The 15498-nt window shown below is 40.1% G+C and overlaps 1 protein-coding gene across 2 annotated transcripts in view; it reads left to right on the plus strand.

Annotated features, from left to right (window-relative positions):
- Positions 1-14484, plus strand: part of eng (endoglin) — a 43990-nt gene extending 29506 nt beyond the window's left edge. The window contains exons 5-14 of one of the 2 annotated variants that reach the window (XM_047809118.1): positions 504-690; positions 862-997; positions 1096-1207; positions 1677-1863; positions 2461-2597; positions 2797-3021; positions 5516-5579; positions 11584-11691; positions 12010-12057; positions 12459-14484. In XM_047809118.1, coding sequence (XP_047665074.1) covers positions 504-690; positions 862-997; positions 1096-1207; positions 1677-1863; positions 2461-2597; positions 2797-3021; positions 5516-5579; positions 11584-11691; positions 12010-12057; positions 12459-12580 — 1326 coding nt within the window. In that variant the 3' untranslated portion in view covers positions 12581-14484. Of the gene's footprint in view, positions 1-503; positions 691-861; positions 998-1095; positions 1208-1676; positions 1864-2460; positions 2598-2796; positions 3022-5515; positions 5580-11583; positions 11692-11802; positions 11887-12009; positions 12058-12458 lie in introns of those variants that run through there. The other variant, XM_047809119.1, reaches the window with a different exon arrangement.
- The last annotated feature ends 1014 nt before the right edge of the window (positions 14485-15498 follow it).

Below are 15498 nucleotides of genomic sequence, written 5' to 3' on the forward strand. Positions count from 1 at the left end.
CATTGACAAAAATCCAAAATTCAATTTAATTATTTCAATTTTATTTCTATAGCGCTTTTAATAATGGACATTGTCTTAAAGCAGCTTTATAGAAGATAAAATGTGTATGTAAATTTATTCCAATTCGTCCCTAGATTTCTCTAATGACCAAGCCTGAGGCGATTCCCTTAGATAGTATGAAGAAGGAACCTTCCGAGGAACCAGACTCGAAAGGGAACCCGTCCTCGTTTGGGTGACACCAGACAGCGGGATTATAAATAATGTCCTTTCTACAGTCGTATAAAGTCATTTAGATTTGTGTAACCAGGAGCTTCTGAGCATCATCTGAGTTCATTATAGATTTCACACCAACATCTCCATGCTGAAGCCTTCACATACTCAAAAGATGGAGATACGGCACATGTAGAACGTTATTAAATATCAAAATATTTAAAGCTGACACGATTCACAAAGAAGTGTACAGTATGGTTTAATCTTTAAAATGTTGTCTGTTTAATATTTAGGTATCAGGCACGACTTCACTGAAGCCTTATATCAGTAGAGATTCCGGTCAGGTTCACCCTCAGATTCACAGCGCTCCAGATGTTAAGGGCAATGAGCTGGTATTGTGGGCAACACAACAGTTTGGAGGAGTTTCATCCTTCACAACATTCAGAGATCCAAAGAACATCTACTTCCCCAAGCTGAAAGGTAACCAGCTCACGTCTCAGGAATATATAATTAAGTATAATTATAATAACAATAATAAAAAAAAACCCAGAAGTTCATGTATTGTTTTTTCATGATATTCAAAGAAATAAAAGCAGCCCTCGTTCGTGATGTTACGGTTAAAACCTGACGTGAAATCTCTCCCTCCTGTAGCCTCAGGGACTCCGGGGTCATCCGTCTGCCAGCTGAGGCAGGATGTACAAACCTCAGCAGACACGGTTCAGTCCTGCGTGATGGATTCTAAGGACGAGCTTCACATCATCAACATCCCGGATGACATCGCCGTCAGGTGACCAGCCTCAGGATTTCATCACAGCAACCATTCAGTGTACATTTATTAGTACAGATTTCTCAAACCCACACTCACACTTTACTCACGGATCACAGGAACATCACAGTGGACGTGGTTACGGATGACGAAGTAAAAGCGAAGCTGGTCCTCAGGGGTCCCGTCGGTACGGTCTGGAACATCAGCGGTATGGGAACTCTCTCTTTTCTGGTGAGTGAAGAAGGCGTTGTCGCTCTGCACATTCCATTCATTACAAAAAAAAAAAACGATTATCTATCGATTACAGATTAATTCATTAAATTGTAATATTTTGATTGTAATATTTATTAGCACATTGATGTTGAGTCACATTTCTTTCTTGGAGAAATGAACGTAATCACAATCACATTTGTTTAATGTGACCGTAAATGTGTTTATTAAATATTTACTACAAACTAATTAAGTAATGTTAAATGTAAATTATTAATTTATTATTTTATTACAAATTCTTTTTTTTTTTCCTTCTGGAGAAAAAAATGGAGGTTCTATAAACATTTAACGTTTGGTATCAGGTTTGTTTGTTTTTTATGTCAGTTCCACGTGATCTTTCTCGTGCGGGACGTTCTGAGGGAGTACGCTGAATATCGTACGCTCGTGTTATATTTTATATATATGTGTGTATATTTTCCTGTCTTTGTAGTGCAACAATGTCGTCCAATTACAAACAGTTGTCATGCCTCCATGGGCTAACCTCTCTGATAGCGACACCGAGCTCTGGAATAAAGTGCTGGATTATTTTAAGAACACCGCAATCAGGAGCTACACAAAGATTCATCTGAACAACCCAGTGATCCAAATAAGGATCAGAACACGAGAGCCCATTAAAGGTAAAACCCCAGAGATGTCCTTAATTAGTTCAGTTCAAGAGCTTAAAGGTGAAGTCTGTTCTTTTTAAAACTCATCATCATCATCATCATCATCATCATCATCACTTTGATAAATACCTCAGAACAACTACAATTTTCAGTATTACCATGTAGTCAATGTAGATTGGGGATTTATTTATCAGTCCTTTTCTTGTTTTTCTGGCCCAGAAATCCACTGCTTTCATTATTACTATAAAAACATGCTTAGTTTCGCTGTAATGGTTGTGGATTAGTTAAAGGGAAGGAAGGAATAGTTGTGAGTGAGTGTTTAGATTTCAGGTTATATCTCACAGCTATAGCTTAAGGCATTAATAAAAAAAAGACAAATCGCTTCTTTAAAAAGAAAATGGAATTTTGTGTGGGATTCTCTCTCTCTCTCTTAGTGTGTGTGTATAAATGTCACCCCTATGGCTACATTTTTGGATATTCCAGATGACTCACTGCTGCTGTCTTGCTTAATGACTCATTATGAAGTTTAGTTAAGTGTGACTCAGGGATAAATACACAGCAGAAACACAAGACATGGCCTTTAAGGTTTTTATTTCTGTCTGTACGCAGTTACTGAGATAGCTGAGGTGAGCACCACAGAGTCTCCCAAATCTTTCAACACCATGCAGTTGTTCATGTCTTCAGATTACAAGGTGGAAATTCATTCCAACACCAAAGTGCAGACCAACAAGAGGATCTACGCTCAGGTAATAAACTAAAAAAAAAAAAAAAAAGTCGGACCCGTTGCTAGATGATCTACAACATGCTCCAGCCTTAACCCAGATTTCCATTTAAATCCTTCTAGGACATTGAGATATATCTATGACATACATTCATCACTGTTATTTATTTATTTATTTATTGTTTGTTTGTTTGTTTGTTTGTTTGTTTATGCTGTTCTCTCAGGTCAGGAGTTTGATCCTTGGCGAGTTGGACATATTTATCAGTGTGAAGTCATGTTCGGTTCATTCCAAAGGTATCCAGCCGACGGAGAAGAGAATCTCCTTTAATTCAGAGCCGTGCTCGTCGTGCCGTCATAGCAGCAGGTTCAGCTTCTCTCTCGACATGCTGCAGGATCTGCCCTCCAACACCTGGGAGCTTCAGTGCAACTTCAGCCTCTGTACCAGAACGGTAGGTGGCTTTCAGTGCTGACAAAATCTTCAATACTCTTGTGGGCGTGGACTATCCTTCGTTTAGTTTAGGTACATGAGAAATGACAGCAGCCAAAACAAAGTTATGACCTACTGTACGTTTGATTTCCATGTTTGGTCCTTTGGTTAGCTAACGATGATGTCCTGGGTCAATACAGACATTTAACATTAACATTTGCTAGCCTGAACATAGGGATTTTCATTTATATTACATATAGTGTAAATCTAGGGGGGGGCACGGTGGCTTAGTGGTTAGCACGTTCGCCTCACACCTCCAGGGTTGGGGGTTCGATTCCCGCCTCCGTCTTGTTTGTGTGGAGTTTGCATGTTCTCCCCGTGCCTCGGGGGTTTCTTCCGGGCACCTCGGTTTCCTCCCCCGGTCCAAAGACATGCATGGTAGGTTGATTGGCATCTCTGGAAAATTGTCCGTAGTGTGTGTGTGTGTGTGAATGAGAGTGTGTGTGTGTGCCCTGTGATGGGTTGGCACTCTGTCCAGGGTGTATCCTGCCTCGATGCCCGATGACCCGAGAAGTTCGGATAAGCGGTAGAAGATGAATGAATAGTGTACATCTAGCTAATTAGCTCTCTTACTCATAACTATCTATCAAATCTATACTAATTTACACTAAGTTGATGGTAATATTTTGGCTTCACGTTGTTTAGGATTTAAGATCGATTGAACGATTTCTGAATTTACAAGCAACATAAAAACATAAATGACACCGAGATACGAGACTGAGACTCTGAGCTCAGTTTGAGTAAACACCCTTATGTGTGTGTGTGTGTGTGTGTGTGTGTGTGTGTGTGTGTGTACATAAACAAGTAAACCAACTGATGCCAATCCAAATGAATATCCTTAAAATCACCCATTAAACAGATGAGCAATAGCCATGTAAACGTCTTTGTGTCTCATACACCGTGTTCCAATGGATTGGAAATCAGATATTTTTAGTCAATCAAAAAAAAAAAAGAATTATTTCATGTCCGTTATGAGTCAATACACACAAAGGATTTTTCCGTTTGTATAATTAGAAGATGAGTAAAGGTGTTATATTATAACGAACCGATAATGTGTGCATCGTGTGTTACTATATTATCAGCATTTTTCTTGAATCCTGGGAATAATTGAGGTGTACGGAGCAACACGAACCTTTACTAATTACACTTGACCGAGGATTCGCTGAGATAGAAATTGTTTACAACACAAGCGGCATGATTAAAAATCTGATGTTGTTATGGTAACGGACTAAACCTTACTCCTCGCATGAGCATAACTTTTTATTGAGCTGTTTATAATGAGCTGTAGATTTTATACAGTTTAGGATTCATGTGAACATTATGTATTAAATAGGAATGGATTCCTTTGTGCCGGTGAAATCTTTTACATATAAACATTAGGTCAGGATGAAAAAAAAAGAGAAGCAAATTAAAGCAGCATGCTGTGTCTCATTCATTTTTTGTTGTTACCATGGACACCATCTGAAATAATTCGAGCCACTTTGGAGTGATTTTGTGCTCGGATCAGTGCTGCTTTCAAAAGGGGAGAGAGAAAGAAAGAAAGAGAGAGAGAGAGAGAGAGAGAGAGAGAGGACGAGAGGAGAGAGATAATGAGAAGGACAGGAGAACGAGATGAAGCGTAGAGGAGGGAGGAGGAGAGAGGGAGAGAGAAGAGAGAGAGGGAGACGAATAAGAAAGGTGGAGAGAAGAAAAAAAAGAGAGAGAGAAATGTGATGGAGAGAGAGAGGGAGATGAGGAGAGAGAGGAGGAGAGAGGGAGAGATAGAGAGAGAGATAGTGAAAAGAATGTGAAAAGAGAGGAGGAGAGAAAGAGGAAAGAGAGAGAAAGAAAGAGAGAAAGAGGAGAGAGAGAAAGAGAGAAAGAAAGTGAGGGAGAGGAGAGAGAGGGAGAGAGAGAGAAAGGGTGTGTGAGAGAGGAGAGGAGAGAGTAGATGTGGAGAGAGGCAGAGAGGAAAGGAAAGGGAGAGAGGAAGAGGAGAAGAGGAGGCAGGAGAAGAGGAGAGGGGGACGAGGAAAAAGAGGGAGAGAGAGGGAGAGAAAGTGTGTGAGAGAGAGAGAGAGAGAGAGAGAGAGAGAGAGAAAGAGAGAGAAAGAGAGAGAGAAAGTGAGAGAGAGAGAGAAAGGGAGAGAGAGAGAGAGAGAGAGAGAGTGAGAGAGTGAGAGAGAGAGAGACAGAGAGAGAGAGAGAGAAAGAGAGAGAGAGACAGACAGATAGAGAGAGCACGAGAGAGAAGACAGAGAGAGACAATTACTCCAAATCTGTTCTAAAAAAATGACCCCAAATTTATTAATGCGCAGCAGCCAGAAATCAGCACTTATTATATCTAATACAAAACCTCAGACCACCAACTGACCAATCAGAGTCCAGCGTTTGACTGTCAGTGGGAAAACAACACACTTAATGTCTGTACTGAATTTATACTCCTATTGTAATTTAATAATATGTTGATTTTCCAGGATTGTTCAAACCCGCAGCTGGTGACGAAGGCAGTGCAAGTGACGCCGTACATCCCGCCACAGAGTGAGTAAACCGACCAGTCCAGACAATTTACCTGATGTTCAGATCCTCCACACTGAAGGTCTTGCTTCATTAAACATTGTTTGGATTTTGTTTTTCCTTCACCGTAATATTCGCACCGTTTGCCTCGACACCAACCAGGCCAAGTTTGCGTCCCAGCACTAATCAGGCAGTTTACTGAATTTACTTCCTGTGGGAAGAAAGAATGTGATGCACCAAAAACCACAGGGGAAGAAATACATAAAAACACAAATCTCTCCTCAAATTATTCCACATACTGTAGAGTTACAACCTGGAACTAAAATAAGGTTAATTAGAATAATCCGTATTTACAAAAACAGCCCATAATAACGGAGCAGGGGAGAATCGGTGCAGTTTAACGCTAATTATTAACCCGCGATTGCAGAAGTTTTCACCCCCAAATTATTTGCCGTCAGAAGTCGCATAATTAATTAAATGGAGTTGTCCTGTGTAGAGTCACGTGATCTGAATGCAAATAAATGTTAGGAACCGGATAAATAAAGGACATAAGTACCTTTTAACAGGATGCTACCACCACCATGCTTCACAATGGGGATCGTGGTCTAAGGGACGATTTTTCTTTGATTAATCGATATATCGATGCCTACAATACACATCCACAGGTGTACCCAGTAATACCTGCAGAATATTCTTCACAAGCAGACGGATCTCCATAGTTAGAAATTGATAAATAAGAAATAGAAGGAACAGGACGCCACAAATGCCCATTTACCACCGAGGCAGTTTGAGTGCAGGTTCGGAGCCTAATTTAGAACCGGTTCTTTCTTTTTCGACACCCAAAGCACCGGCTCTGAACCAGGAAAAGTGGTTCTTAAGTAGCACCAAAACGTTGCTGGTCTAAACTTAAGAACCGCTTGTGTCAGGAGCTGGGGGCGGGGCTACTGTTAGCGCATTTGATAATGTACCTTAAGTATACTAATGTTTAATACACTTTTACTTTACTGGAATATGATCAATTATCAGCACACATGATAGTAGGTAGCTACATGCTAAGGCTAACCTTTTCTGTGTTAATGATAAAATAACGTTATGTACTTTATCGATTACAACCTCCGTTTATACAGATTACACGAAGCCGCACGTACACGTTTTATTCGCCGCGTTTAGATGCTAACGTAGGTTCGCAAAGCCATGAGCACTAACAGTAAAGCGACATCCGCCATTGTTGTTGTGTTTGTGTTTGCCGCCGCTGCGTAATGTCGCTGGGACACGTGACACGTATACAGTGACGTCACACTCGGCGCTGTGACGGCTCTCTAACCGATGGAAAGGCAAACCGGTTCTTAGAAGGTTCTCGAGTGGAACCAAATTTGAACCAGCACCAGCGCTAGCTCTGAACCAGCACTCGGTTCTTTTTGGTGGAAAAGGGGTTAAGAGCTTATGAGACCACTATCTAAGACCAGGTCTTTTTCTCACAGAGTGATGTGACACGTTGCATTTACAGTATTTAGCAGATGCCCTTATCCAGAGCAATGTACTTTTTTATATCGTTTTTTTTCCAACTGAGCAATTGAGAGATAAGGGCCTTAATCAGGGGCCCAGGGGTGGAAGCTTGGTAGATTGGTAGTCCAACACCTTAACCACTAGGCTACCAAACCACCCTGAAAAGCTGTATACACCAAACCTATGGGCTAAAGGTGTTATGTGTTTCAAAATGCAAACTGTGGAGTATAACCAACCACAAACTGACTGATTTTATTAAATGTCATTCATCATGGTGCACAAACTATCGCTAAGACGCCGCCGGGGGTTGAGCCGAGTCGTGTTTTGTCTCAGGAGCAGATCTGTCAAATCTGTCAAACACACTATATACTAAGAGGAATAGTAAGAGGAAGAGATACATAAGAGGAAGTTTAAGGTACTTCTGAAAGGGTTCTCTTTTTTTCTACACTGTCTTACACTCATCAGTTTTACACCGTTATATTTTTAAAGCAGAATCGCACCACAGAACGGTTTCCTGTTATAAAAATCCTAGGGGGGGACACGTTGGCTTAGTGGTTAGCACGTTCGCCTCACACCTCCAGGGTTGGGGGTTCGATTCCCACCTCCACCTTGTGTGTGTGGAGTTTGCATGTTCTTCCTGCGCCTTGGGGGTTTCCTCCGGGTACTCCGGTTTCCTCCCCCGGTCCAAAGACATGCATGGTAGGTTGATTGGCATCTCTGGAAAATTGTCCGTAGTGTGTGAGTGTGTGAGTGAATGAGAGTGTGTGTGTGCCCTGTGATGGGTTGGCACTCCATCCATGGTGTATCCTACCTCGATGCCCGATGAGATAGGCTGAGATAGGCACAGGCTCCTCGTGACCCGAGTAGTTCGGATAAGCGGTAGAAAATGAATGAATGAACATTTCTCCATTTTCAACAAGTGTAAAAAACAGCATTTATAACTTGGGTTTCTCTTAAAGAACCCGTGAAGAACCTGTTTTACCAAGAGTGAGTGTGTTTTTTCTTAGATTCTAGAACCTAGAATTAGAAAACTGTTCCACGGTTTCATTGATGGTTCATGGATGATTAATGGTTCATGAATGGTTCATTAATGGTTCATGGATGATTCATCCTGTAGAACATAAAAGGTAAATACTATGATAATTTGTTCTTCATGAAAAATTTAAGTTTTCCACCAGACCGACAACTACCCTTAAAGGGTATTACACCATCATAAAAGGTTTATTTCAGACAATTAAAAAGGTTAATAATAGGTTTATAAAAGGTTTATTTTAGGTTTATTTTCGCTTCATTTTTAAATCAGACGGAGCGGAAAGAGTTAACGGTTCTGTCCTGGTGCTGAAGCTTCCAGCCGCTGACGTAAACAGTCGTCATGGAGCTGAGGTCAGGATGTGGCCGGGTTCATAGGAAGGCCTGTTCACTGACCTTGTGGCTGTAATCAGAAAATAATGAGTCAGTGGGGGATTTATTGTGTCCCGGGGCCTGGAGCGCGTGGCTGTCCAAACACATGCCATTGTCAGAGACGCGCAAAAAAACGAACGCTGTTGTTCATCAAAGCGGGAAGAGCGAGTCAGGAACGAGTGGCACATTCCTCACCTCCATCCAGGAGGAAAGCCCATTATACTTCACTTTGCTTCCTTATAAAAGAACAAATAAATAAATAAATTCTTAAAAAAGAGGAAAAGGGGATCGGACACGGGGTCACATCTTTTTGCTGCATGAGCAAAACCCTCAGCTTGGCAGCGCTGTTATTTTTTCCTGCTGTGTCTCAGTTTCATCACAACAGATCATGTTCCACATGGCACATACTTCCATCATCATCATCATCATCATCATGGATGCTCCATAACAGGAGACAGGAGACAGGACCGGAAGCACACGTCTCTCCTCTTGTTCAGTCCACAACGTTGAAACCTTCAGGACATTATTATTACCACTCAGACAGCAGATGACTCGCTCTGTTTGTTATTTAGAAAGGTGTTGGACAGGAAGTGACACGCGCAGGCCGTCTTTCCCGTTTGACTCGGAGTCGGACTCGTCCTGACCACCTGCGCCACTCTTTCCTGCCTCTGTTTCATCAGCTTCACACTACCGTTGTTTTTAACACTGCACTTGTCCTGTGCTGCAGCGTAAAACAAACACACAACAACAAAGAGAAGCTGTAGATTTAAACACAAAACCTTTTCCTGTATATTTTTAACCCGTCGTTCATCTTCAACATTTATTATAGTTTTATTTTTGTTACTTTAAACTGAACTCAACTCTGTGATCAACTGTAAGAGTTTAATAAACAGAGATTTATTCAATTTCATGCAAATTAAATAATAAGAAAATGTACAAATACTAATTCCAACCATGACCATGCCCCCTGCTCTAACTCCACCTCTACTCTAACTCCACCTCTACTCTAACTCCACCTCTCTTTTAACTCCACCTCTCTTTTAACTCCACCTCTCCTTTAACTCGACCTCTACTCAAACTCCACCTCTTTTTTAACTCCACCTCTCCTTTTACTCCACCCCTACTTTAACACCACCTCTCCTTTAACTCCACCCCTACTTTAACTCCACCTCTCCTTTAACTCCACCCCTACTTTAACTCAACCTCTCCTTTAACTCCACCCCTACTTTAACTCCACCTCTCCTTTAACAAAACTCCTACTTTAACTGCACCTCTCCTCTAACTACACCTCTTTTTTTTAACTCCACCTCTTTTTTAACTCCACCTCTTTTCCAACTCCACCATGTGATCTAAACTTCGGTAAATTCCATACAAATTTTAAACACATTCTCACCACAACCCCATCTGACCCTGCATACTTTTTAGCCACACCCCAGTTCTAACCACACCCCCATTATAGTCACACCCACAATTTAGCCACACCCCTATTTTGATGCAGAATTTTCAAACATGAATTTCACCTTTTTTTTATTTTTTATGACAACGCTGTTTCATTAGATCTTTTCAGATGTATCTGTAAAGGGGCAGTTGTGGCCTAATGGTTAGAGAGTCTGATTCATAACCCAAAGGTTGTGGGTTCGAGTTTCGGGCCGGCCACGACCGTGGTGCCCTTGAGCAAGGCACCGAACCCCACCGAACTTCTCCCCGGGCGCCGCAGCATAAATGGCTGCCCACTGCTCCGGGTGTGTGTGTGTGTGTGTGTGTGTGTGTGTGTGTGTGTGTGTGTGTGTGTGTGTGTGTGTGTGTGTGTGTTTGCGTGCACTTTGGATGGGTTAAATGCAGAGAACAAATTCTGAGTATGGGTCACTGTACTTAGCCGTATGTCACGTCACTTCTACACCAGTCCCGCATTTCATTTTGACACCATAAGCCCAAACTTCACATAATTATCACGTCTTTCTCCTCCTCTGCAAGTCGGTTAAAATTCAGTGGCTTCTTGAAGAAGTCACATTTTTACATTTAAAAAAAGCAAATAAAACTGATGCATCTGCTGTTTGTACAAAACTAAAAAGCTCACAATAAGCAGCGCTGTTCATCCGCCTGCTTAGTTTCTGTTTTTTTTCTCTCGCTGAGCTCAGAAAGGAAGAGTAATCAGTCAGTGCTGGTCTTCAGGGAGCAGAAGTGCTGAACCTGCTGACTTTCCTCACACTGCAGGTGCTAAATACATTATTTCAGCTCACTGGACAACATGTTTGTGTTTTTCTTCCTGTTTAAAATCTGCAGCATCCGACGTAAAGACGCTCTGTTCTAACACACAAAACTCTTCACAGACTTGAACAAACATTTCTCCTCTCTTTATTTCCTTCTTCCGCAGTCAGTGAAACTTCACCCCATCAAATCGCAGCACGTCCAGCAGCCGTAGCCGAAATCCCAGTAAACACCAACGGAGAAGCAATTAAAAAGCGTCCCAACTGAGTTCGTTAAAAATGATGAGCAAATAAAGGAAATTACATGAAAAAAGAAACAAGTGCAGATTGACAGATAAGCAAAAGAACATATTCAGATATAAATTTGATCACTGAAGATAATAAAATGAGAAAATCTTTTTAAACATTTAATTTACGGCATAAATAATAAACATTATGAATATGAAACAATCAGAGAAAACAAATACTTTCTGAAATGCGCTCGTTGACGCAAGAAGTAAATTATATGAAAAAGGATCGAACAAAAAAAAAACAGTAAACAATGATGAAAAAAAAACTTTTTCAATATTAAAATATTTTGGTAAATAAATAAATGAGTCGATTTTAGTAAATAAGTGCGGAAAGTAAGAGACACAGAGTAAGAGAAAATTATGGAAAATACACTATTTTCTATTAATAATACAATATTTCGCATCATTGCTATTTATTTATTTATTTATTTATTTATTTATTTATTTATTTATTTATTGCCATGTTAATCATTTGTTCTTTATCTTTATCGCTGCCACGTTGTTCACAAACGTAAACAATGTGATAGATATGATGAATCATCGAGATTTCTGGGAGAATCCAGGTATTTATCAATAATATAAAAAAAATTAATTATTAATATTAGGGACCGTGTGATGTTTCAGATCCATGTATCAAGTTCAGCCTGCTGTCAGTCCTGGGCATCGCTTTCGGAGGTTTCCTCATCGGCGTCCTGCTCGTCGGCGCTCTCTGGTTCATCAAGATCCGCACAGGTGAGCAGATCCACTCCGTGCCGCCGCTTCCACTCTGCGCGCTTTGCTATTGATTATTAGCGAAAGGCGATGTGATGAGTGTGTGAGCAGGAAACATCTCTGCTCCTTTAGCTTATGAGGGAAGAGGCCTAAAGGGCGGCGCGGGCGACCTTAACAAGCCTCGAGATGATTTGCCGCTAGAAATAAGATGAAACAGTTAAGTAACAGCACTTTTTATGGGATTTCATCTGCTTGTGAGGAAATAGACGAGGATGTTCTAGACCTGGACGTGTCCGTGTGTGACGTGTAACTCACGTGTGGTGTGTTTGGGTGTTTCAGGTTACCCGGTCGCTCTGGGTTTTGGCTCCACAGGGACCTTCTTCTCAGGTACGGACACAACGCAGGACACGTCATGTGACAGAGTGACGCCACAGTGCTGCTCAATCCTGCATTCTTATTGGTCACAAAGTGATAAGGAATTTGTGCTTTGCTAAGAAAATAATCAACCTCTCTCTCTCTCTCTCTCTCTCTCTCTCTCTCTCTCTCTCTCTCTCTCTCTCTCGCCTCCATTTTGTCCGTCACTGTCCGACACCCCCCACACTATCACTCTTTAACTCTCTGTCACTCTAAACTTTCTCTTTCTCACTACCTGTTTGTCTCTTTCATTCTCTTTCTCACTCTGTTGCTCTCTATCTCTTTTTCTACCTGTCACTCTCTACCTCACTATCTCTCTCTCTCTCTCTCTCTCTCTCTCTCTCTCTCTCTCTCTCTCTCTCTCTCTCTCTTAGGATGTCCATGCACGCTGACTAAGCATCAGTCTGTGCCCACTAACCCGTCTCCCTCTGAGAACAGCAGTGCCAATGGCAGCATGAGCAGCACCCAGAGCACACCGACCAGCAGCATGGCATGAGCATGCTCAGAGAGACACACACACACACACACACACACACACACACACACACACACACACACACACACACACACACGCACACACACGCACACACACGCACACACACGCACACACAGACGAACAGGGCGGGGCTTTTTTTCGTCTGACCCGGGAACTTTTTTAAACTCCTCTGCAGCCACCCAGCAACAGGAAGTCAGCAGGACAAAAAATCCTTGCCTCGATCCGAGACAGGAAAAACACAGCATATCCCCCAAGAACTAACAGGAAATTCACAGCATTCCTCTCGACAGATCGGAGGCACAATAAGACTCAAGGAGAAAAACACAGATCAAACCACCGTGACCTGCATCACCCCTCTAATTACTGAAAAAAAAAGAAAGGTCTCAGTTCACGTTCACGCACGCGATGAGCCGACAGTTTCACGTCTTTATCCACTACGCTAATATATTCCTGTCTCTCCAACCTCAAAGGACAGGTTTGGGAAAAGGCTACCTCTTCATTTATTCAGAGTACAGAAGAAAAAAAATATTAAAGTAGCTCCAGTTAGTCATTTCTCTGCAGGAACGGCGTGGTTGTTGTTGTACATTAGTGTAAATGATGACTAAAGTCAGAACTGTCCGAGTCCTCCTCCAACACTCTACTGATCTGTGTAGATAAATAATAATCATTTACTTTTCTATTTCAAACACTATTCCTGATTTCACAGCTTTCCTCATTCTCATCATCTTAACGTACTTAAACGTCCCGAACGTTCTTCTCGACGTTTCTCCTCGAGTTCGGCTCCAGATATGAGATTAAAGGAAACATCCGTTTAGAGCAGAAGATATCAGAAAGAAATGTATTTTAAACAAATAATCTATCTATCTATATGTCTATATCTATATATCTATATATATATTTTTTTTCGCAGTATTTTTTTTTTTTAATTGTACAATTTTTTTTTGTTGTAAAAAATAGTAAAAAAAAAAAAGAAAAAAATTAGCAAATTACAAATAATAAATTTTCCAACTGACAAAATATTTTCATTCTTGATATTTTTCTCCGAGTCTGTGTTCCTGGTGTATTAATGTTTAATGTGTATATAAACTGCAACACTATTGTTTATATTTCTTTATTATTTAATACTAATCATTCAGACAGATCATGAGATTTTTGGAGCGGACTCCGACTTTTAGAGGATTTTTTTTTTCTATGTAAGATTTTCCGAAGCAACAAATAAAAAAAAAAAAGTAAATAATTTTGCCAGTTTATTTTGGATCGACCTCGTAGCCTCGTGTGTGTGTAATAAAACGTGAGTGTGTGTAAGAGCTCACTCGGTATTTTGTACTAAATCTATCATTTTGTATGTTTATCTTCTTGTTTTTGTGTAACAATCCTGTACTGAGCAGTAATGTGGTGTGTTTGAAGTGACAGAGGTGTGTGTTAGCGGTCAGACCGCGTCCGTGATCCCTTTATAAACTCTGTGTAAATGTAAAATGCTGTTTTTTAGTGACCTCGTCATTTAAAAATATATATAACAACAATAACACTCATGTATTCAGTGAGGAATCAAAAAACGTGTGAGTTTCAGCTCAAGGACACGTCACGGAGGAGCTCGAGAACCAAAAACTCATTTTATTTCAGTAAAATCTTCACCGCTATCCAGGTCACGTCTCGTGTTAGCGACGTGACGTCCGATGACTTTTATGACATGTTGTTAAAGACAAACGATAAAATTGTTGTTTTTGTGACTCCGACCTCCTCCGTGTGTGTAAGTGAAACTAATGAACTCTCTCAAACCTCCAGCCTTATACCATGTAGCTTATTTGTATATGATTAAAGAGTCAATTTCATGTGAATCTGTACTGTACATCCAGACTTTCTCAGAAGGCCAGCTATAAACATTCATAACATGTTATAACACATTTCTTAGCCTTATACATGTTGTCATTATTTATTAAGGGTGTTTATTACATGTTATTTAGCAGTTAGACTCCCGTCTGCTTTTAGAGGAGGAAATGAATCACTGAGTCATTTGGTGTGTCGACACATTTATGTAAACTAGGAACCCGCACGTGCTTCGTATCATTAGTGTTTGTATTTAATGTTTATTTATCATTTATGGAACAATGACGTTATCGACAGTCGCTCTTCTCTATAGCTCTGAAAGAATAAACAGCTGTTGCCATAGAAACAATATCGGACACGATGATTGTTCCGAGGAAATTGTTAGAGGAAATTCTTCAAGACGTCCTGAAACCGTTGCAGTTACAAGATGACGTTTCACACAATTGGCTCAACACCTAAAACAAAGAATAACAGATCGAAATATTTAAAGGTTGTATCATGTGACAGCTGTAATATAATATATAAAGATATAATTATAATTATATTATTTTATTATAATATATAATACATATATAAAGTGTAATCAGTGTAAAAGGCTCTATAACACTTTACAAATTCTTTATAATGTTATAATGTTTTATTTACGGCCTTCAGAGAAAGAGTTATGAGATACGGCCTTTCTTTCTTTCTTTCTTTCTTTCTTTCTTTCTTTCTTTCTTTCTTTTTTCTTTCTTTTGTGTTTTTCTTTCTTTCTTTCTTTCTTTCTTTCTTTCTCTTTCTTTCTTTCTTTCTTTCTTTCTTTCTTTCTTTCTTTTCATTTTTTTGTTTGTTTGTTTGTTTCTTTTTGTTTTTCTTCGTTTCTTTTTTCTTTTTTTCTTTTCATTTTTCTTTGTTTGTTTCTTTCTTTTTGTTTTTCTTTCTTTCTTTGTTTCTTTCTTTCTTTTTGTTTTTCTTCGTTTCTTTCTTTCTTTCTTTCTTTCTTTCTTTCTTTCTTTCTTTCTTTCTTTCTTTCTTTCTTTCTTTCTGTCTGTCTGTCTGTCTGTCTGTCTGTCTGTCTGTTTGTTTCAGACTTCCATTACAGGTAGAAAGAA

Source organism: Tachysurus fulvidraco, chromosome 26 (genome assembly GCF_022655615.1).
Source record: "Tachysurus fulvidraco isolate hzauxx_2018 chromosome 26, HZAU_PFXX_2.0, whole genome shotgun sequence".
Lineage (NCBI taxonomy): Eukaryota > Metazoa > Chordata > Actinopteri > Siluriformes > Bagridae > Tachysurus > Tachysurus fulvidraco.